This window comes from Apium graveolens, chromosome 6 (genome assembly GCF_009905375.1).
Source record: "Apium graveolens cultivar Ventura chromosome 6, ASM990537v1, whole genome shotgun sequence".
NCBI classification, from domain to species: Eukaryota; Viridiplantae; Streptophyta; class Magnoliopsida; order Apiales; family Apiaceae; genus Apium; species Apium graveolens.
In genome coordinates this window covers 13,189,726-13,213,141 of record NC_133652.1, presented here as the reverse complement: position 1 = coordinate 13,213,141, position 23,416 = coordinate 13,189,726, and the positions used below count along the sequence as shown (strand labels likewise).

General features: G+C 30.0%; 2 protein-coding genes across 5 annotated transcripts; both read right to left on the bottom strand.

Moving 5' to 3' along the window:
* Positions 1–8,112: 8,112 nt before the first annotated feature.
* LOC141663830 (MADS-box protein 04g005320-like) lies at positions 8,113–17,266 on the bottom strand. 4 transcript variants are annotated; one of them, XM_074469661.1, is made up of 8 exons: positions 16,933–17,264; positions 11,318–11,396; positions 11,106–11,167; positions 9,769–9,868; positions 9,404–9,445; positions 9,000–9,041; positions 8,592–8,737; positions 8,113–8,489 (listed from the first exon to the last, which is right to left on the bottom strand). In XM_074469661.1, exons 1-8 carry the CDS (start codon positions 17,115–17,117, stop codon positions 8,402–8,404), a joined length of 744 nt encoding a protein of 247 aa, XP_074325762.1. In that variant the 5' UTR covers positions 17,118–17,264; the 3' UTR covers positions 8,113–8,401. The 4 variants fall into 4 exon arrangements, with proteins under 4 accessions (XP_074325762.1, XP_074325763.1, XP_074325764.1 ...); XM_074469662.1 differs by lacking the exon at positions 9,000–9,041 and having other exon boundaries at positions 16,933–17,266; XM_074469663.1 differs by lacking the exon at positions 9,404–9,445 and having other exon boundaries at positions 16,933–17,266.
* Positions 17,267–22,365: 5,099 nt separating this feature from the next.
* Positions 22,366–22,872, bottom strand: LOC141664604 (uncharacterized). Its single transcript, XM_074470561.1, has one exon. The coding sequence runs from the start codon at positions 22,870–22,872 to the stop codon at positions 22,366–22,368; it is 507 nt and encodes a 168-aa protein (XP_074326662.1).
* Between the last annotated feature and the right edge of the window lie 544 nt (positions 22,873–23,416).

Below are 23,416 nucleotides of genomic sequence, written 5' to 3'. Positions count from 1 at the left end.
CAGCTTCTAAATCACAATCTGTGAAGCATAGCACAAAGGTGGAATCAATTATTATGGAGCTCAAGCCAGTAAGGAGGAATAAGGTTGGAGAGACTTCTGCCAAGAATATGAAACCTATGGTTCTCAAGCCCAACAACAGATCCAATAAGGACTCTACAAAGAATCCTCTAAGCCTTGCTCAGATGAAAGAAGTGGATTTTCCTCTTCCAAAGCCTGATGAAAACAAGGTTTTGGGTGGAAGTATCATAAAGCACAAAGAGACCATGGATGTGGTTGAAAGGAGGAACATGGCTATTATCTTTAGAGAGGGAAAGAGCATTTGTGTGATGTAAGGACATCCCAAATTCCCAATAGCCAAGAGGGAAGAAGCCAGAAGGTTGAAGGAAGAAGCCAAAAAGCTAAAGGCTGACAAAAGAGCACAAGCAAAGCTTGAAAAACAGCTAAAGTCAAGTCAAGCTGAAGAAAAGAAAGAAATTGAAGACAAGAGTGAAGATGTAGGAATGGGGGACATGCTTAGTGATGATGAGGGAGAGAGAAGTAAGGAAATAGAGGAGTGTCAGAAAGGGAACAGAAAGAAGGCCAATGCAAAAAGAAAGATGGTAGATGAGTCTGAAGAAACCCAATCAAAATCCAAACTACTATCTTCTATTCCTAAACCCATTGTGCCTAACCCCTTCATAAATATCCATGGTGAAACAATCACTCCTAAGGAGGAACCAATTGATTGGGACACCATCAAATTGCCCACCTTCTTAACCACTTCTCCACCAAAGAAACAGAAAAGGAAAATCAAATCAACACCTCCTCCAACCTCAATCAAATTCACTCAGAAGCCTAAGCCTAAGCCACAAGCCTCTAAGGATGATTATGTTCACATATGTGACATAAAAGAATTTTCAGACATTGAACTCTATCTCAGATGAGCTAGAGGAAGTAAGGGGAATAGATGCCTACAGACAGCTACCAGAAAGACTAGTGTTCAAATACAAAGGAAGTGGGGAAAGAACTTGGCCTCTCTAAAGGATTCTGAATGAAGGCTACTCTACCTTGGTTAGAGTCTACACAACCATACAAAGGGATTCTGGCTTTACCAGGACTGCCAAGACTGAGATTCTCAACAAGATTGCCAACATAAGGAAGACTTGGTGGGAGCCCAATGCCTTGCCTAGAATATTACTCATTCAAGAAAGAGGAATTACAGTTCACAAATCACCTCATTGGTTGATGGAGTTCAGAGACAACAAAGGAGTCAGAAGATTTTTCATACTTGAATATCAGCTCAAGATTGCCAGTAATGAAACTCTCAAGGATATGCAATCTAAGTTGGACATCAATGAAGAAGATGAAGCTGAGTTCTACAGATAACTTCAACTTCAAATAGAGGAAAATGACAGGAGGCTAGGAAAGAAAACAAGGGATCAAAGGAAAAGAAATTAATCTGCTCAGGCTAAAGGAGCACCCTTGGAAACAATGTAATTCTTCAATTCCATCTCAGCATACACATTTTTGCAGCACTTTTGAATTTCTGCTTTATTACAGTTAATATATTTGTCAAGTGTTTTGTTATCATCAAGCTAAACCCAAATTTATGCCTACAGTTCTAATAGACATAAATATGAGGAGATTGTTAGGAATATGTGTATTAGTTTGATGATAAGTTAAACAAAACACTTAAGTAGAAATCTAGTATTTGTAGCCTCAATGGATAAGACCATCTTGGCTATCCGTTGAAGGAGTGGCTTTACTTAGAAATAAGTTTAGTATTGTAGCACATTTCATTCTCTGGATTCAAGTTGTAATTCTTAGATGTTGTAGGAAATTATCAGTCATGTTGACTACTAGTGGATATGCAAATAGGAGGGCTAATTGTAAATATTTCATGCCTTGTAATTTTGTATAAGTGAAGAAGTATCAACTGATATTGAAGACCTTCAACGGATAAGAAACAAAGCTTCAACGGATGTCTCTAAAGCTTCAACGGATAATATCCATCAACGGATAAGTGCTTCAACGGATAAAGACTTCAACTGCTAATGCATCAACGGATAAAGCTTCAACGGATAAAGCCTCAACGGATAAGGCATCAACGGATGAAAGCCTCAACGGATGCTTAGTTCATTAGCAGTTGATAGTGACAATTCATAAGCTGACAGAGGCACATGGGTTGACAGAGATAAACTGGAATGTGGAAACCTCTAGGAGGAATCAAGAAAATGCAGCATTTCCATTCTGGTGCAAACAAGGAAGCATTCAAAGATTAACAACTAAGCCTAAATTGCATTGGATAGAGAAATGAAGAAGAGACATGTGAAGAGCCTTTTTAATTGTATTTTACAGTTTTGTCTTCACTTATAAACTTGGTGATATATAAACCAAGTAGCAGCTAGTAATTAGATGTGAATTTTCCAGAGTTGTTTAGAAAAATCCAGAGAGAAAATCATCTAGTTTGTACTAGGAAGCAGCTGTGATTTAATTCTTTGAATCACAGATTTTCTAAAATAACACATCTCTGGTGGAACAACAAATCCATCAGAAAAGTTTTTAAGTTTTTTGTGTTCACTACATTTGTGTTTGAATATATATTTGTCTGTATTAGCTTCAAACCATTCACACACATTTGCTCACTAAAACACTTAGCCTTAGAAACTACTCAAAACTTGAAAAAGTTTTGAGATTTACATTCAACCCCCTTCTGTAAATCTCATTGTTAGTCCACTGGGAATAACAATCTTTGTTCTACATATTTACATTGTTATTTATGTTTAACATCTACTCCACAAAATCATTGATAACAATCAACTGCTAAACTCAGAGCAAAACCAAAAAGTAAATATTTAAGCCAAAACACATTCACCCCCCTCTGTATTGTATTCATACCTAACATAAAGACTTAGTTTATTATACCATGCTTTCATCGGAACCCACAGTGATGATGAGTTTAGTTATGGGTTAATCGTTATCATGGTGTTCTAACGGATTTACTTCTGGATTTCAATAGTTAATTTATTTCGATACCTTAGTGTGTGGTGATTGTATGATATCCTAGTATTGGTTGTGCTTATTCGTCTTATGAGCGTCGCGAACTTATAAGATAGTGTGTTAATCTCTATTGAAGCGACAATGAATACAGAGGTTTAGAACTTGCCATGCTAGCATAGGTTCATGTATTTGATATGCATGATTCGTAGATAATTTTAACCATCTTACTTGCCCTATGTAATCACGATAGATAACTTGCACTTAAACCTTTATGTTGTCAAATTTTATAGACATATAGGGTCTCAACATACTTGGTGTCTATTCAGCTTCTTTCTTTTTTGTGGATGTCTGGTAGTAGGGTATGCGTATAATGAAAGTTGGCGTTTATTAGTTTCGTGTTGTCTGATTAGTTGTCATCACCATTGCATGCTAAGGTTAAGAACAATGACTTTGAATAAAGTAGTAATGAAGTTAGAATCCCATGTTTGTGTTATATAAGTAAATCAACCTTTTTAATCTCTTAGTTAATTCTATGTTAGTTAATATCTTAGTTAATAAACAATCTCAACTTGTTAACATCTTAGCATTGAATAATAACCATACCATTGTTGCATAAGTGCATAAATTAAACTTAACTTAACGAGTCTCTGTGGGAACGAACTAGAAAGAATTCTATATTACTTGCGAACGCGTATACTTGCGTGTAAATTAGCGCGTGTTTTCCCCCTAACTGTGTATGCAAGAAACAACTTTGAATTTTATTATTTTAATAAAAACATTTAATCCCGCGTTTCTAGTTTGTGTTCTCGATTTAAATTTTAAATTTTGCTATATAAGATCTCAAAAAATGAGTATAAATATATTCACTTTTGTTATGGGTAAAAATTTAGGGTGTCTTTAATGCTTAGGGTTCATGAACGCAAGCCTCTATTTGTCTGCTCTCGTGTTTCTCATCTTTCGTGGCCTAAGTTTGCCTTCATAAGATGTCTACGTACCTTGCTCTATGTCATGAATCAAGTCAAAAAAATATAGTTATGATTTTTGAGGTGAGACCCCTTATATAGGTGTGCGTAACCTGGAATCAGATTGAGACTTGGTGAACAAGTCTGTGACTTCGATTGGACTTTGCAGTTCTAGAATGCAGGTTGTTGATTCCTTATTACTTGAGGTTTCTTGGATGTTAATCTAAATGAGTCATATCTTTTATAGAATACTATTTTTAAATATTATTTATTCTTACTTATTAATTACAAAATTAATAAATATTTTTGGTTTCGGGCCTCATTGATTGGGCTTCCTTTCCGGACCAAATTAGGCCTCATTAACGCGACATTAATTAAGAAATTAGGGTTATTTTTATTCCCTATCAATTTTATTAATTTTTGGACTATATGTGTGTGTCTTTATATATATATATATATTGACAATCCATAGAGGGCTTGCTTAAATAAAAGTCCATAGATAATTAATATTTGAAGAAAATATAAATACACAATTTATTTCATTTTTCATCAAATATAGTTACAAAATTTAGTTACCAAATTAAAAACGAAGTTGCACAATTTTTTATTTAAAAATTATTGAAATACGATGAAATAGTTTAAAGTGGTACTCTAGTAGAATCATAGTAAAATACACTTATTCAAAATTATTCAAGAGTAGAATCAAATTTATAATCATTTTTTTTCAAGTTTCAATTTTTAAATATTTTATTATATTTAAATATAATTATTATCCAACATTAGAAACGAATTTGATAAAATTTTATAATAAAATCAAGGGTTGTCTACGGATCTTATAATGGGGTTTTCTCAAAGGCCTATATGTATGTACGTTATGCATGTAAATTCTGCAAAATGCCTTATAATTTATCGTTTTTATATATATATATATATATATATTATAAGCATATATTGTAGCATACACACACATATATATGCCAAGGTTGAAGAGAGAACCCCTTAAAAAGGGAGCGAGAGAACCTTTTTAAAAATTAATTTAAAATTCAAAAAAAGTGTAAATATTTTTTTTATTTTCATAATACTTCTATAAACTTAATTAAAAACAACTATTTTAAAAAAAAAATCAAAAACATTATAAAAAAATTTAGAATATACTTTTGAATCTCACAAATTTTAAGAATTTATTTTTGAATCACATAAAAGAATCTGTTTTTGAATCTCATGAATTTTGATTTAAATCTTGATTTTAAAATTTATGTTATGACTATTATAATATTAATGAATAGTTATTTCTTAAAATAAACTAAAAAATATTTAGAATCTTGTACATATATATATATGTATATATATATATATATAATTTGTGTGATGCACGGTTATTTTTATCATTATATATTATAAATTCTAATTTTAATATGTTACTGGGAGGATTCGAATCTTATAGCTTTTAAAGAATACTATTTTTTTATAATTTTAATATATTATTTGTAGGATTCGAACCTTATACATCTTAAACAATACTAATTTTTAAGAATAAATCTAGCGGTTCTTATCGATTTTGTTTTTATCATTATATATTGTAAATTCTAATTTTAATATGTTGCTGCCAGGATTCAAGAATACTAATTTTATTTATAATTTTAATATGTTGCTGGCATGATTCGAACCTTATACATCTTAAATAATACTAATTTTTAAGAATAAATCTAGCGGTTTTTGTCGATTTGATCTGACGACTTTGGATTAAGTGATCAATGACCAATAACCACCAACAACCAAACTTTTAATGTTGTCTTAAATATAATAGTATAGATATATAAACTTACCATATCATATATAAAATATTTAATAATATTATATGTTAAATATTTAAAAGGATACCTTTATTACTACTTGAGATGAGATATTGTGTTGAGATTTTTGGTTATATATAAGTAAAACAACATTTGCAGGATTTAAGTATCACGTAAAATGGATTAAAAACTGCTATATTTTCAAATATTTGAATTTTTTTTGCGAAGAATATTTGAATTTTTTTAATTGGTTTATAAGTATATAAAATAATTGGTTATGTTTCAATTTAAACTTAATTAAACTATAATCACTTTGGGACAAACTTTACACTTTTGGTACATAATTATTAAAAGAAAAGTGATACAATTTTTCAATTTATGAGCAAATGGATTGTGTTGGTAATGTACAAGTAATATTTAATTAAAGTGTAATTATTCGAAAAGAATTCAAAAGTCTTACTTTTTGTACGGTTTGAATATTATAAGAAATATGGATCTAAAATCATGACATCATTATGAACATACAAATTAAATGGTCACGTTCAATTTCAAATTTATTTTATTTGAAATTTAATTTGTCAAATAATTTAACTGAATGATTGAAAATTGAGTGATAAAGTAACAATTTAATTTATTTTAATGTGTCATTTCAATATTCATGTCATTTCCGTAAATAATTGACGAACTAAGTATAAATTAATATAAAAATTTATAAACCAAATATACCCACTATATCACATTTAATGCAGGGTCTGGTAAGGGTAAGATGTACGCAGCCTTCCTCTCATTACGAAAAATGAAGATGATATTTTTCGAAAGACCCCCGGCTTGTGTCTGTGTCAAAATACTTAAAAAGTGAAAATAACAATTTAACATATACGCAATAATCAATACCAACTTCAAAGAAACAAAAATGATCACTTAAATTCAAAAGAGTTGAAACAAACTTTAGCTCATAATACTATTCACCTGAGATTTACCTAATTATTTGTTAGTTGTTGTTTTGTCACCCACAAATTGCAGATTTCGGATTTCAACATAGAAAATCGAAACTAAACCAATCGGATAGTGTATGGAATATGGATAAGTGAAAGCCGATATAAGTGACCATAAAAACCATAACTGGTCTTGACATTGGGAGCATCATTCTTTGTCACATCCGAACTCAGGTAATTTTGATTGTAATTATGCATATCAGTAGAACTCCATATACTTCCCTCGCACATGACCAACAATTTTATAATCGCTTTTGGATACAAGTACGTTACCTTTCATGCAACTTGATAATATATGTATAAGGGTGATTGATTAAACTTGACCATACGTTTACTTAATGGATAATGATGTGTGTAATCGTCGGAAAGAAATATAACCGCTCCACAAAAAACCCACAATTACTCAGAGGAATATGCACAATAAATTTTTTTTATCTAAATTTAATAATTAATTAAAAACTCAAACATACTATAAAGTAATAAATCAGATTTTGTGAGTACAGAGGAAATTAAACAAGAAAATCCACTACAATTGTCAGGTGTAAGTCATAACTCATATTGATCATTTCTCAATATCTTTTCTTTTTCCTATTTTCTTATTTATTTTATAAATTAGTTTCTCATTTCATAAATAAGGATCTAAACAGAAAACAAATGTACCCATATCGGGGTCGAGTGATATTTCTTTCATAATATATGTCTTATTTTGGTGGGATCATTTTCAGATTTTATGAATATCTTAAAGGAATTGGGGTCAGAGTTAGGCCTATATTATCAAGTGATGGTATGCAGGCGCTCACAAAATTGATAAATCGATCAAGCACCAATCAATTGTTTTATATTTCAGAATTTTAGAAGTTTATTAGATACATTTGAAACTTATTTTGAAGTATTTAAAAAAATTGAAATTTTAATTTAATATTTGACCAAAATTAATAGAGGGGAAAGTTGGGTTGATAACTGTAAAGTTTTGGATTGTAAAATTTTCAATACTTCAGTTGAAAGTTGGGTTACTTGATAACAATGCTTTAAATTGTGAATTTTTCAATACCTTACAACTTAGCAAGAGAGTGTGTTGCACCCAATACACCCTTCTTATTCAACAGGACATATAAAATAGAGTAGTTTTAGGTGTACATAATTTTGTAAAAAAATTGTACATAATAAAATGACACTTGATATGGGGTGTTTTAATTGGTATTGTTGATATAAATGCAGAGCCCTTCCAATTAAAATCGACCCCATGTCATTATGTGCAAAATATTGTACACAATTCTGGACACCAAACATTTTCCATAAAATACATGTTGGGTATTAGAACTTGACTACTTTTAATCTGCAATCTTAAGAATCGACTTGAACTGCCGCTTCGAGAAAATAGGAAAGAAAAATAAATTGTATAATGTTAGTTTGATTCCAACAATTACATGATTTTTAATCCATTCTTGACAATTGAAATATAGTTACACCCCCAGAAGCAGTTTCCATTTTTCCGACAGCAGTAACTTTGTAAACACAGTAGAGTACCATTTGTTTATTTGACCTTATTTTTCTTGAAATAATACAGCAACATATTCACCTTATCAAAATGATTAAATATTATATGCAGACCCTCTTCTTCCTTCCGGATCAATTCTTCAATACACCAACGCCCTTTATTCAGAGTTTGAGATCAGAGCATCCACCCTGGAATGGCTCCACCGGCATTTTGTGTTGGTGTTGCAGAAGCCATTTGATGATCATTCACCGCTGAATTGTAACTGTAATGTTGTTTTTGCAGGAACGTCATTAGTAATTATATTTAACTGAATGCGCACAAATTAAAAGAAGCAATTTTCTAAAAATCTGGCTTGTAGGCTTACCCGGTCATATGCATTGTATTATTGCATTCTAGAGACTCGAAAACTCCTTGATCCGGCTGATCAGCAGCTGGTTGCCTTCTGTACGCCATATTATTGTGTTCTTCAGCTTCCCATTCAGACTGAATTCTTGCATCATTCTCTTCCAGCTACACGCAATTATCAATGTTAGACTTTTCATCGACTTTTCATCACTAGAAACTAACTGGTAACCTACACAACATTGGTAATTTCATCTGAAAACCCTACCTACTAGCTAGTATAAGCTAGTAATTAGTATTCATGCTAAATACTTTTTCTTTTATTAATTTTTTTTAAAGGAACATATATACTGTACTTGGTTTATGTAAGAATTTAAACAAGTAGGACAATAGTTTTTTTTAAAGAAAACTGTTGCAGGCTCACATGTACCTGATTTCTTAGAGCTTTATTGATCTCAACTAGTTCTTGTTCCTGCAGGATAATTAATCAATTTAAAAGACTTACACTAATTTGGAGAACACATTATTGTCAATAATTAATTGATGACATATTAATGTGCGTATACATGTGTGTGTTGAGTAACCAGTCCTCAAAAATCTCAAATTATTAGAGGAAGACCCATATATATGAATGTTATTTTATATTGTAACGCTGCCCCTCACTCAAAAGCACATATTTGGACCAAAAAGTGAATCACAGACGTTCTCCGCCAGCTTGAAGTCTGATACCATGATGAGTAATCATTCACTCTAAAAACTCATGGTGTTAGAATAATCTCATATGAATCTTATATTATCTCGTAACAATATGGATACATAATTAGATATGTGTACCTTTTGTTGAAGATCAGAGAGTTGGTCAAGCATATACTGAGTCTGCCAACATGCAAAACAAATTGTGAAGGGGTATAATTTTATCTAAACAGATTTTATTTTAGTGAAAAGTAAATGCACATGTGCGGAATATGTAGAAATTTCACTTTTAGCCCCTTCTAGCCTCTAAATGTTTATCATAATTTCTTTTAATCATGACTATTTTGTGATTCTTGTTCTGCCATCGGAAATGTATGTTTCAAGTTACATGCAAAAACAGCGTAATACAGGTACTCTTATCTCTGAAAATTATGGAGCATGTACGCGTCATCAACTAACGTATATAGTTACAATATAATGGGCAATTTAGTCCAGAGAGTATATACCTTAATGGACCTGACTTGCCTCAAGGTTGAATCAAGTTGCCTCTCCAGCTGCTCAAGTTCCTTTGTGCCCAACTGTCCCAGTTCTTCTCCTAGGAGATGCCTGCATATGTCGATTATACTAATTAATTCAGGAATATGCTTCATAAGATTAATTGTCTGATAACAAAGAGCAAAAACTTCAATACATATACTTCAATGGACTACAGGTCGATAGCCTAACTATTTGGTCAAGATGTAGTTTTGAAAGAATGTCTAGTTTTATAATTTATTCCCAAAAAGTAAAGTAAGTTATAATGGGCCTCCTTGGCCACCACAAAATAAGAGGCTTATTTATTTATAAATTTGTAAGGATTTATTGACGCGTGTTTGTCGACCCAAATTATAAGTTGAATTTACAACTTATAAGCGGAACATTGGTAATAACGTACTTTTTCTCAATTTATTTTGATCTTTTTCTCAATTTATTTTGATATTTCGTTTTTTATTAACCTTATTTTTATAATATATGTTTATAAATTTTTTTCTAATTTTAAATTCACAAATTAAGATAATTATATATAAAAATATATATTTTTCATTCATTTAAGTAAACAAAATTCGATTTTTGAGTAAAATTATACAAACACGTATATAATTTATAAGTATTTATCTATTTATCACTTGTAAATTATTTATTCGTTTTAAGTTATAAGAACAAGCACAATATATTCAATATGGTAAAAATCGATAATCTGAACTGATGGCTGAAGGTATCGATTTAAGATTAATCGGAGAATTAGAATTAATGGTTTATAAGTTGCCTAACCATTTGGTCAAGATGTAGTTTAATTAAAAAAAGAGTATTAGGTTTAATAATATATTCTCAAAAAATAGAGTAGAGTGGTTATTTATTAATTGAGTAGTGCTACGTGCACAAAATTTGGTACACAACAAATTTATAAAATTAAATGACTCGTGGCACATGATAAGTGATATTTTAATTGGGTTGTGAAAAACTTTGTATACAATTTTGTGCATCTAGCATTATTCTTATTAATTATTATATGTTCACAAGAAGGTGAGAATACTAGAAGTAATTCTTTTGAGTTTGTTTAGTATGTGCTCATGGGTACATATTAAGCACTAACTTTCATAATTTTGAAGTGTTTTTATTGTAGGAATTAGTATAAATACAAGGGATTTATCAACATTTATGATTGAAAGTCTAACCAAAATTTAACACATCATCTTTATTATGTACTCATGGGCACACCACAAAAAATTCGATTCTTTTTTAGTCATGTTACATAAGCTTTTTGAATAGAGTTAAACGAAGATAAACGTAAATGAAGAATCACCTCTGAGATTGTTGCAGGGCCTCAACCTTTGCTTTTAGCTTTATATACTCCTGGTAGCTACTCTGCACAAGTTCAATTCTTGATTACATAATACTGGTTTGTGCCTTTGTGGGGCTACATTTATCTAGTCCAACATATTGTGATTTTAAGAAATCTTCGGATTTTAAAAAATAATGAAATAAATTATAAATTTTTTTGATAGAAAACGTTACCTGTGTATCTCTGTCAGGATGGCCCATTTCAAGTGCGCCGTAACTGCATCTTTGATATCTCCCCAATGTTTTATTCATACTGGAATGAACAAACCCCAAAGTTTAATTTGCAAAAGATGAAAGTAAAAAGAGCATTGTTAGCAGGCTAATAAGTTAATTAACAGTAGGTTTATTCAATTAAGCCCTAAATTAACATACCTAAGCTTTTTACTTAGGGGATTTTAACACGACCCAAGTGTCTTTTCTTTTGTGTAAAACCCAACATTATTTTGATTAATCTCACATAAAATGATGCTAGTTCAAATAGTATTATTTACATGTCCTATGACGATGTATATTCTATACAAAGCACATTGGAAATTGTAAAAATTTATGAAATTTAAGTGAGATTCAGGACCTGGCCCTAGCCTCCTAGCCAATAGTGAACCTATAATAAAACTCCTATATTATATGCTGGCATTATAATATTTTCTAAAAAGACTTTTGACTAAACACAGTAGAAGTATGGGTAGCTTCTTTAAATAAAACAACCCTAAAGCTTAGCAAAATGACGTGTTGCCACATAAAATAAAATAAACTTTTTTAATGAGACTTATAAAGAATGGCCGTTTGTGTTTGCATATATAATATTTATTATAAAGAAACTGAAATCATATACTTTACACATACTTCATCGTTTGAAATCATATACACATACTTTAACAATATGAATGTACATATAAGTTAAAAGAGTGAATAGTTCAGTTTCATTCATCCATTACCATTACCATTACCAAATAGCACATGCATGGCTAGTATGTCAAGAAATTTGATGATACCACTTTACAGTAGAGCTGTTCGCGAATCGAGCCGTTCGCGAACAAGCTCGAGTTCGGCTCGTTAAGGGCTCGGTTCGGCTCGGTTCGTTAAGGGCTCGAGCTCGAGCTCGAACACAAAAATGTGTTCGTTAAGAAAACGAGCTCGAGCCGAGCTTTTGGCATGTTCGGCTCGCGCTCGGCTCGAGATCGGTTCGGCTCGATTCGACTCGAGCTCGGCTCGGTTCGGCTCGAAAAAAAAATTAAAAAAAAAAATTATTTTTTATATATTTAATTATTATGAATTTTATTCAGATTTTTTATAAATATTTTTAAATTATTGAACTATACGAATGCCAAAATATATATTTTAGTAATTTGAAAAAATTCAGATATTAAAAATTAATTTTTTAATTTGATATTTTAATAATTAACAAGTGATTTGACTATTACTTGTAACTAGTATTTATTTCCTGATCGGTATTTCGATTTTTTGAAATTATTTATAAATGATCCAACCGTACGGATGTCAAGATCTATATATTTAAGTGATATAATAAAAAATTTAGAAAAAATAAATATATTTGGTTTGCTATTTTAATGGTAAACTAGTAATTTGACTAGTACTTCTCCCGTATTAATGTTTCGATTTTTTAAAAAATATTTATGAATGATCCAGCCGTACGGATGTTAATATCTATATTATTTAGTAATATGACAAAATTTTTAGAAAAAAATAAAAGTATTTGGTTTGTTATTTTAACAGTCAACCGGTGTTTTGACCAGAATTTTTTAATTAAGCTCGGCTCGGCTCGGCTCGGCTCGGCTTGTTTTGATGGAGAAAGCTCGTGTTCGGCTCGTGTTCGGCTCGGTTCGACTCGACTCGATTTTGTTCGATAAAAGCTCGTGTTCGGCTCGTTCGTTAACGAGCTCGAGCTCGAACACAGGTTTTTGTTCATTAAGAAAGCTCGGCTCGGCTCGGCTCGTCAGAAAAAAATTTAAAGCTCGGCTCGGTTCGATCAAAACTCGACTCGGCTCGGTTCGTGAACAGCTCTACTTTACAGTGTGTGCATATATGGTGACATGATCAGAAAGATTGATAAGTCGAGATGCTAGTACATTGTGTATACATCTTAGGTAACCCACAACTTTCAATGTTAAGCTATGATATCTATACTCTTTATTAATAAACCAGATAATGTATAATTTGGTTATCAGACTATCAAATTTGGTACCTGATATAAGTTGACTTTTATTCTCTTTGTTTTTAACACAAATTATCTTATATTCTTTATAAATTTTATTTTCAAAAATTAAAAAGGGCTAATTATAAGATAATTATCAAATTATATTAATTAATATTAAATTATCTAAAAAACATATACTTGGTTTATTAGATAGAGATACAATTTATTTCACAAAAATAAAACTAATATGTTAGATTTCTATATTAAGTAAAACAATGTAAAACTAGAATTATAGTGGAAAATTACATAACTGATTGGATTATTTTTAACCACATAATTATTTTTTGCAAGTACCAATTTAATATTGATATTAATATATTAATTTTAATTCATGTTTTGCACGAATTATGAATAATTCTCTACAAATATTAATTCGATATTTTTAGTCTCCGTGTGTCGCACGGGTTATCAATTATCTATAATTTGGTGCTAAAAGTATCTAAGTACCAAAATACCAAATTTTTGTACTTACATGACATAATTTGACTTCTATTCTTAATAAACTTTGTTTTTAACATAAATCGACTTCTATTTTTTATAATTTTTATTTTATTTTTAGTTAGTGTTCATCCAATTATCTATTTATTTTATAAAATAAAAATATTTTTTAAATGATTTTGTAAATTATATTAAAAATTTATTAAGTTACGTTAAATTAAGTAAAATAACTTAAATTTATTTTTAATTTTAGAAAAACTACAAACTACTAAGTAAACAACTAACACGAGTTGACTTATATTTTCTGTAAACTTTATTTATTTATAAATTATATTTAAAATTTATTAAGTTACGTTAAATTAAGTAAAATAACATATATTTACTTTTAGTTTGAAAAACTACGAACTACAAAGTAAACTATTAACATGAATTGACTTCTATTCTCGGTTTTATTTTCTATAGTACAACTTTAAAAATAATTAAGTAATAAAAAATGACTTTAATATCATTTATTAACTTTTAAAGTGAAAATTATTGATTTAACGATTGTATTTGTTACTGTCCATCACAACGTTTATTTACTTTAAATTAAAAAAAAATATTTTAACACTAACCAAATTTATGGGTTGTATTTAGATTATATTAAGTAATATTAAATTAAGTTGAATACCATCTATTTACTTTTAATTTGTAAATTAATTTTTATCGATAATTGTAATATTAAATAAACTATATTGAAAAGGCTAATTATAAAATAATTATTAAATTATATTAATTAATATTAAATTATCTAAATAACAGATATTCGGTTCATAAGATAGAGATACAATTCGTTTCACAAAATAAAATTAATATGTTAGATTTCTATATCAAGTAAAACAATGCAAAACTAGAATTACAGTGAAAAATTTCATAACGGATTGGATTCTTTTTAACCACACAACTATTTTTTGCAAGTATCAATTTAGTATTGATATTAATATATTAATTTTAATTCGTGTTTCGCAGAGATTATGAATAATTCTATACAAATATTAATTCGATACTTTTAATTTCGGGCCCGTTTTTAGCACGGGTTATCAACTATCTATATCTATACTAATAAGGAAACCATGTTTAGGTTCTAAATCTTGGTACTCACTAAAAAATTGTATAATTATTTTTAAAATTTTATGTAATAAAATCTCAATCGACAAAAATTAAATTCTGCTCTCTGTAAATTTTGTTTCCCTTCAATTTTTATTTATTGCTCAACATCCAAGCGTCGTTTTATTTAAAATAACTGTATTAGTAAGTTAACATGTTAGATTTATATAAGTAAATAATTAGGTGCATGCATAACTAGAATTATACTGTAAAATTTTAGAGTTACACTTAACTTCGATTTTTTTAACTAAATAATTTAACAATATTTTATATATTATATTTAGATCTGTATTTTACACAGATTATATGAATTTCAATTTTATGCAAATAATAATGTGATACTATTATTTTTAATTTCGGGTCGTGCTTGGCATATGTTACTAACTAGTATATATAAATTGGTGTAATACATTTCTCAGTTATCTATATATATATATGTGTATTTTATATGAGTATAAAGTTATATGTAGACCACGTTTTTATTGAAAATCTTGGAGACTATTATGTTCTGCAAATAAAATTTTGCATAAAAACATTGCAAAATGTATTATTTTGCGAATTATGTTCTACAAAGATCATTATTTTATTCAAAATGAACATCATGTGCATGAAAAATATTATAAAATATTTTATTCGATGAAACATGTTTAGTTTGCCGAACATTTGTTCAAATTGCAGAACATACACATTATACTTATTAAATTTAAATAATCTTCAATAATTTTAATGAATTAGTAATATTCGTAAAACATATTTCACAAAATAATATATTTTATAATATTTTAATTACAAAATATAGATGGTATCCAAAATCTCCTATAAAAAATATGATTTGCATCAAATTTTTCTCATTTTCCCATACATATTTGTTACTGAGCTAGGCCCTATATGGTATGCGCCAACACATATTGGATGATATAGAATTATAAATCAAGATCTTGATTGACCACTCGCGTGAAATAAACCAATCACCCAAAATACTGTACATTCATAACCTAGAGGTTGACTATATACGAACGATACTCAAATAAGTCAAACCTTGACAGTTCACTTAGCTATGTGACTTCAGATAATAAAATGAATATAATGACAGAAAGACATTAGTTGAAGAGGCAATTTCTCTTGCTTTTTTATCCGAGTATTTATAAGAAATTGATATTTATATTATGTAGAGATTCGATTTCAAGATATGAAATACATTTACAAATCCTGCAGTGTTTTTCCATGTCATGCCAAAACATAGCTTTCTCATGCAAAAAAGAATCCGATCATAAAAAGGTCATATTTGTGCCAACAGAGAAGTTTAATTCTGTAGCATAATTAGCATAATTAACTTAATCTAGCTAGCCCAAAAAGGTTAAAAAGATTTGGAAACATAACTTAACTAGTTGTTAGCTTGAACACTGACACTTGTTTTGAGCACGAAAAGTGCAAACTTTAGATCCAAAAATCTCAGGTTGTATTAATTCCTGTTCTTCAAAACAGGATATCATATATCATCCATATCTATGTCTATTCTTCAAAACAAGATATGATGTATCAGAGCAAGCACATTTTTTGCCTGATGGAAGCTAGATCCAAAACTTTTAAGCTCCATACTAACAGACGTAGCAAATAATTTAAAAACAAACTCAGATCTGTAAGATCAAAACTGTTTCACCTTAAAATCAGACCTAAAAACAAACTCACAAATTAAAACACTAGCCTTCACCCGAAAGAAATTAAAATACTTCAGTATGTCTATACCAAAATATTATTAATCTAAGAATGAGTAAAAAAAAAAATGAAAACATACACATGAAATGGATCTAATAAATCCGTTAAAAGTTTAGGTTTACCGGAAGTTATGCCTCGGAAAAGTCCATTTTTCTCATAGTTGAGAGATCATTTTTATGTATTTATATGACATGAAAAAAACTAGTGATAGATTTAAAATGAGCATACAGTCATAGGAATCAAAGTAGTTATATGTAAAACATATATAAGAAACCTGGAGGTGCTGCAGAATTCATAGAGTTTGCCACGACTAGAGAAGATAATAAGAGCAACTTCAGCATCACATAGAACAGAGAGCTCATATGCCTTCTTGAGGAGTCCATTCCTTCTTTTAGCAAAGGTCACCTGCCGATTTATCTTGTTTTCAATTCTTTTCAACTCCACCCTCCCTCTCCCCATTATTATCTATTATATATTATTTTTAGGTGTACTTATACTTTCTATAATTACCTACAAGATTCTTCCACAATTCTAGTTCCAGTCCCTTGTTTATCTAACCACCCCCCATATGCCCAAAATGAGCAATTTTTTATATAAGGAGATGTATATTTAGGTTGGAGATTGTATGTGTGTGCATATTTATCCTTTTTTATTTTACTGTTTTTATCTAGGGTAGTTAATAATTGTAGTATGGTACCTTTACCTTGGTAGTTTTTTGTTTCTTTTATCTTTTTTCAAGTGCCACAGTCCCGTCAAACCGTATGGTACATATTCATCTATCTTTATACTTGGTTACATGAAGCATCTTTCTCTAAACTTATGCGAGTAAAGATGTTCAAAAAATTCGAATCCCAAAATCCGATCCAATTTAAAAAAAAATCTGAAAAACCCGATTTAAAGAAAAAAGTCAAGTCAGGCCCCGCGGACTTTAAACGGACCTCATTTTTTCTTGAAATTTCGGCCCGACCCAAAATCCGAATAAAAGTCCGGATAAAAGTCTGAATTCAAAAAAGTTCGGATAATAAAATCCGATTTGACCCGGATTAAAACCTGGGTTTTTCAAAAAGTCCGGATAAAAATCCGATTTTTTATTACTAGTTTGCAAGTTTGCAGTTTCTCAGTCCTATTAGTAAGTTGCTCGGTGATAAGATCAATAATACTATTGGCAATTTTCTATTATCTCTTATTTTTAATAAGCCAACAAGGCAATAACAGGTGAATTACAATAGTTTTGAACTTAAAAGACCTAAACAAGGGGCTTGCCTTGTATAATGAATATTTGGAAATATGAATTTATTAGTTTATTACAAAAAGGAAATAATAATGGTTAGAATTTCAAAATATTATTTTTTTCAGAATCTAAACTATTTATAAATCGAGGTACAAAACATAAAATAAAATTAAATATATAAATAAAAAAATCTAGATAAAGTCTGATTTGACCCGATCCGGCCCGGCCCGCGGACCTAAAACCGGCCTCATATTTTAGAGAAAGCTCGATCATGCCCGACCCGATTTTTAAAAAAGCTCATCCCGATCCGTTTTAAAAAAAATTGGGCTTTTTAAAGTCAGGTTAAAACGTGACCCCGATATACTTTCAGTGCATCTCTAGTCACAAGCACAGTTTACAAGATGTCTTATGTGACTTCAAAATTTATTGCCCTTCTAACAATTCATGGTTTAAAAATTATTTTTCTCGTATTTTTGCTAAAAAATTGTTAATTAAATTTTTTAAATTAGAATCTGCAAGAATAGCTTTATCTATTAATAACATAACTAATCTATTAAACCGTTCTTGTGTACTAGAACAAAAATAAATAGTACTCGCCAATTTTAACTTAAATTTGTTATGTAAAAGTCATTATAATTGAAATAGTTAACAATATTCTGCAAGCAATTGTTGCAGTAGGATAACAAATCTTGCAAATTTTTTAAAAGTTTCAAAATATCAATCACATTTTTCAATTCTATGGATAAATATTTTTATATGATTCTTCAATCAAGAAACAAGTGAATTAGTGAACTGTTTAATTGCTAGTATTTATTTATGTCTCTTATTATTTAACTTTTAATAGCATTTTTTAGTTTTTAAAATAATGATCTAAATTATTTCTTTTTTTGAAAATACTCTCTATATTTTTCTTTAGAAAAATTGTCCCAGAAGACCCCGACTTGTATTGCTCTTCGTGCTGGTCACACAATTTGGGAAATATAATTATAATTAACAGTACTAAAGATAAAAAGATATGGTGAAGTTAAAGTAACATAAAACTAACTTAGTTTATTCTAGTTGAGAATAAGTATACTGTGGATAACTAAATTTTGTAAGTTTGACCTTGTTTTCTAAATTCTGCATATTTGACAGTCATGCAAAGAAGTAATCTGTTTAAATTTATCCACCCTAACTCTGTAATTATTATTTCTAAACTGAATTTTCTAGAACTTATTTTCCTATGAGTGTATTACTTAAAAAATAGTAATACCAACCACTTTTAATTAATAAGACGTCGGAGTTGGGGCTTTAAGCATATTGCCCTGGCTCTCTGATTCCCCCTGGTTCCTAATAGTAAAACTAAAAAGATATCTGCATAATTTTAATTTAAAATAACTGCTCATATTATCTGTCCAATCTATCATGTGATGCATACACACCTTTAATTTCAAGGAACATAGAAACTTTGTAAAGTAATGTCATGTATTCCTATCCATTCATCCTTTGTACTTTTATTTTTGACTACATGCTTTGTCTTTTTCCTTCAAAATATATATTTAATTCTCAAATAATCCAATTTATTTTTTCCCAAATTTATTATCAATAAATAGCGATAATAAAAAGTATTTAAATTAACTAAATAAACGAGAATGAAAAACTCCAACATAAAACCATTAAACTAAATTCTGATTTCATATTAAGTAATCAGTCTATTTAAAAATTTTAAGTTACAAAATAAGGATATTACATGATTTATGTTATTCAACAATGTCTACTAATCGTTTCAATCTTGTTTAAACATATTGTCAAAAGGAAAATAAAGTATTTGTTGTTCTCAAATATTTTAAATAATTGTAATTACCAAAAAAACTGGAATTTATTATAAGAATTCAATAACTGTTCCCCATTAAACTTTATTCAGTTGAGCAGGAGTGAATTAATGACTTTGATAGACTGATAGTTTCTTTGATTGATAGTGGCTTCAAATGAATATATTCTCACTATGACAAGATGTGAAACTATCTCTCAACTGATCATCTTAAATGAATTTTGCCCAGATAGTCACATGTAACGTTTTTTCAAATCCTTCCAGTTTACATCATAATCTTGAAAGAGTTAATTAATTACTTTCCTAACAAATGGTGTTAACATAAGATCAAGCACAAAACCAGTTTAACTAGTTTTAAACCTATCAACCTACTATGATCAGAGAGTCTGTTATATATGTAAACACAAATATGTATATAAAGACATATTGTACTCAAGAAAGGTACAAGGGCTGAATGATGAACTGTCAACGACAATTATAAAAGCAAGAAGCACTTAAGTAAACTACGTGTCGATCAGCTAATGGATATCTTTAAACTCGTGTCAGTGTATAACCTGAGCTATGGACCTTACCGCTATGCAAAGTTAGCCTGTCATTTCAACAACATCACTGATCAATTGCAGCAACTTGTTATTTAGATATCAATAGTGTTTCTTAAGTGAGCAAATTTCTATTTCGTCAAGAAAAAAGTGATCAAACATTTGTAGATATACATGTATCAAGTATCAACAAAGTTTTACTTATTTTTTTTTTTTTGCTAAATTTAAAGTTTTACTTATTTAAGAATTAACATGAAAAAAGAAATATAAAATTGGATATGAACCGTATAAACCAGAGGTGGCTAAGCCGGAATTATAGATGTGGGGCTAAATCACAAGAAAAAATTATAACTAATATGAACATTTGAAATTTTTGTAACAGTGGGGGGTTGAAACAGATTTTTTAAATACTTAGTATAATTTCTTCCTAATATTAAGTAATTATATATATATTTTTTTAATGTTACTAGGGCTTTAAACCCCACCAGCCCCGCAGCTACCATCAGAGCCTCCTAAGTTTATCTAGTCTCAGTGCAAATTTTTTTTGACATCCTATATAAAAAAGTGAAACCAATTTTTTTAAAAGAAATAATTTAAAAAAGGATTTAAAACCTCGACAAGTGTATGTTGGAAGTGTCATCCCCACACCCTAATTTCTATTGAATATATTTAAGTTTGTTATAAAAAAAATAAATAAAAACTATATTTTTACAGATTATTAAAAAATTAATAAATCTAAAAACAAGGGCAAGAGCTACCCTTTACTTCTTTCTTACAGATTATTAAAAAATTAATAAATCTAAAAATAAGGGCAAGAGCTACCCTTTACTTCCTTCTTAGTGAAACTTTGAGCAGATTTAAGCAAAAAATATCTCCAACAATCTCCTTACCCCTTCCTAAATTCTTAGGAGTTCTTAATCTCTCTAATCAATAATAATAAATTGATTAAGCAAAGTCAAAGTCACTTGACCCTCTAATCAATTCAAATAAATAAGAAAATTAGGATTTTGATTTGGATTTATGGACTTTATTTTGAGTTTAAATATATTTATTATAGAATTAAATGTATCTTATATATATATGCAATAAAATTAGAGATGACAATATATATCATAGTTTTATACTTTTGTAATAGTGTTAGTGATAGTATGTACTTTGATTTTGATTCACAGCCTTAATTGTAGAAACACTTTCAATTGTAATAAATGTGATCATTGTGCTACCCTAGTATTTAAACATCTCACATTTTAATATAAAGATCAAGTTTTCTCGGTATTTTACATGGTATCAAGAGTTAATTGATCCAGAATTTTCGTTTCTATCTTTTCAATTTTTTTCCTCTCCCACCCATCATATGCCTTCTAAAAATTGTAAAAACTAAAATGTGTATAAGTCACTGGTGTAGGGTTTTATTTGACATACATAGGTTATATACCTGGTGTTGTGAAGAGGGAGAAAACAAAAGTTTACACATAAGTTCTCTACTTTTATTGATTCATTGCTGTACAATATATATAAAAAGCAGATAACAAAGTGGCTACAAACTGTGCATCTCGTAAAACTAGTCCCTACAGAATAAAATGCTATAGCTAATTTATTCAACACCAAATAAATAAACAAATACTAAATAATAAGTTTAAGATTAAATTTCAACAATCACCCCCTTAATCTTAAACTTGTCATTAACCCGTCTGGCTTTAAATTTCGTCCGTCTGGCCTTTTTGATTACCCGTCTGGCACATCAGTTCTTTACCCGTATGGCATTTCTTATTTTGCCCATCTGGCATATTTTATTTGCCCGTCTGACATTTCTTCTTTGCCCGTTTGGCACAACACTTCTATTTATAACAAAGCTGGTTCATCATCCTCAACCTGTGCAAGGTTCACTTTTTATTTTTATTCTCTGTCTTGTCTAGGTTTTCTGCACTCTGCTGCATAGTGGCCAAAGATATTGCAGTTATAGCATTTTATTCTGCTTTTGTTACGTCCACGAGCTCTGGCCTTCCATTCTTCCTGAGTTAACAACAGCTGATTCCCACTATCTTTAACATGCCCACAAGTCCGCTCTTCATGAGCCTTTAGCCTCCCGATTAACTCCTCAACAGACATGTTGTCCAAATCACCAAATTATTCAATCGTTGAAGCAATCTGCAGAAACTTTGATGGGATTGCCCGTAGTAATTTCTTCACAACATAAGACTCTTCCACTTTATCTCCTAGAGCTCGTATGTTACTCACAATATTATTCAGTTTCATTGAGAAATCATCAATATTTTCTGTCTCTTTCATATTGAGAGCTTCAAACTCAGACCTCAGAGTTTGCACTTTCGCTTTCTGGACACGATCAGCTCCGACACACATCATTTTGATAGCATCCCAAGCCTCTTTGGTGGATTTCTTCTCTGCAATGGAAGGTAACATGTCCTCCGGGATACCCTCATAAATAGCAGCGAGGACCACCTTATCTGTCTTTATTGCAATAGCTTCTTTGGGGTCACTTTTCTCCACCGCTTCCCAGACTCCTTGTGCCTGCATGCACACTTTCATTTTTAATGACCATGCAGTGTAATTGCTTCTCGCCAGCATAGGGTAGCTGTGGCCTACTGCTCCATCTTTTCCTTTGATTGCATTCATTATCTTTGCTCTAAACTTGGATATACACGTAGTCTGGCTCTGATACCACGCGTAGAAACTAAAATATGTATATGTGACTGGTCTAGGGTTTTATTTGACATACACAGGTTATACACCAGGTGTTGTGTAAAGAATGAGAAAACAAAAGTTTACACGGAAGTTCTCTACTTTTATCGATTCATTGTAGTAAGATTGAGTAAAGGGAGATAGGAAGAACAGAAAATCAAAGAAATAAAGGAGAGATTAAGGGAAGATGAGAGCAGAGGGGAGGAAGGATCGAGAGATATCCAGAGAAGAGAGATTGAATTGAGAATAATTTAGGAGTGAAATTCACAAACATCCGACACATACCCCCCCATATATATATATAAAGAACAAATAACAAAGTGGCTAAAAACCAGGCCACAAACTAACAGACTACTCCTATTATGACTCTACGTGCATCTCCTAAAACTACTCCCTACTTCCACATCCGGAATAAACATGCAATGACTAATTCAAATATGCAGTCCACTAGCTAACTGATTATAGAATAAAATGATAT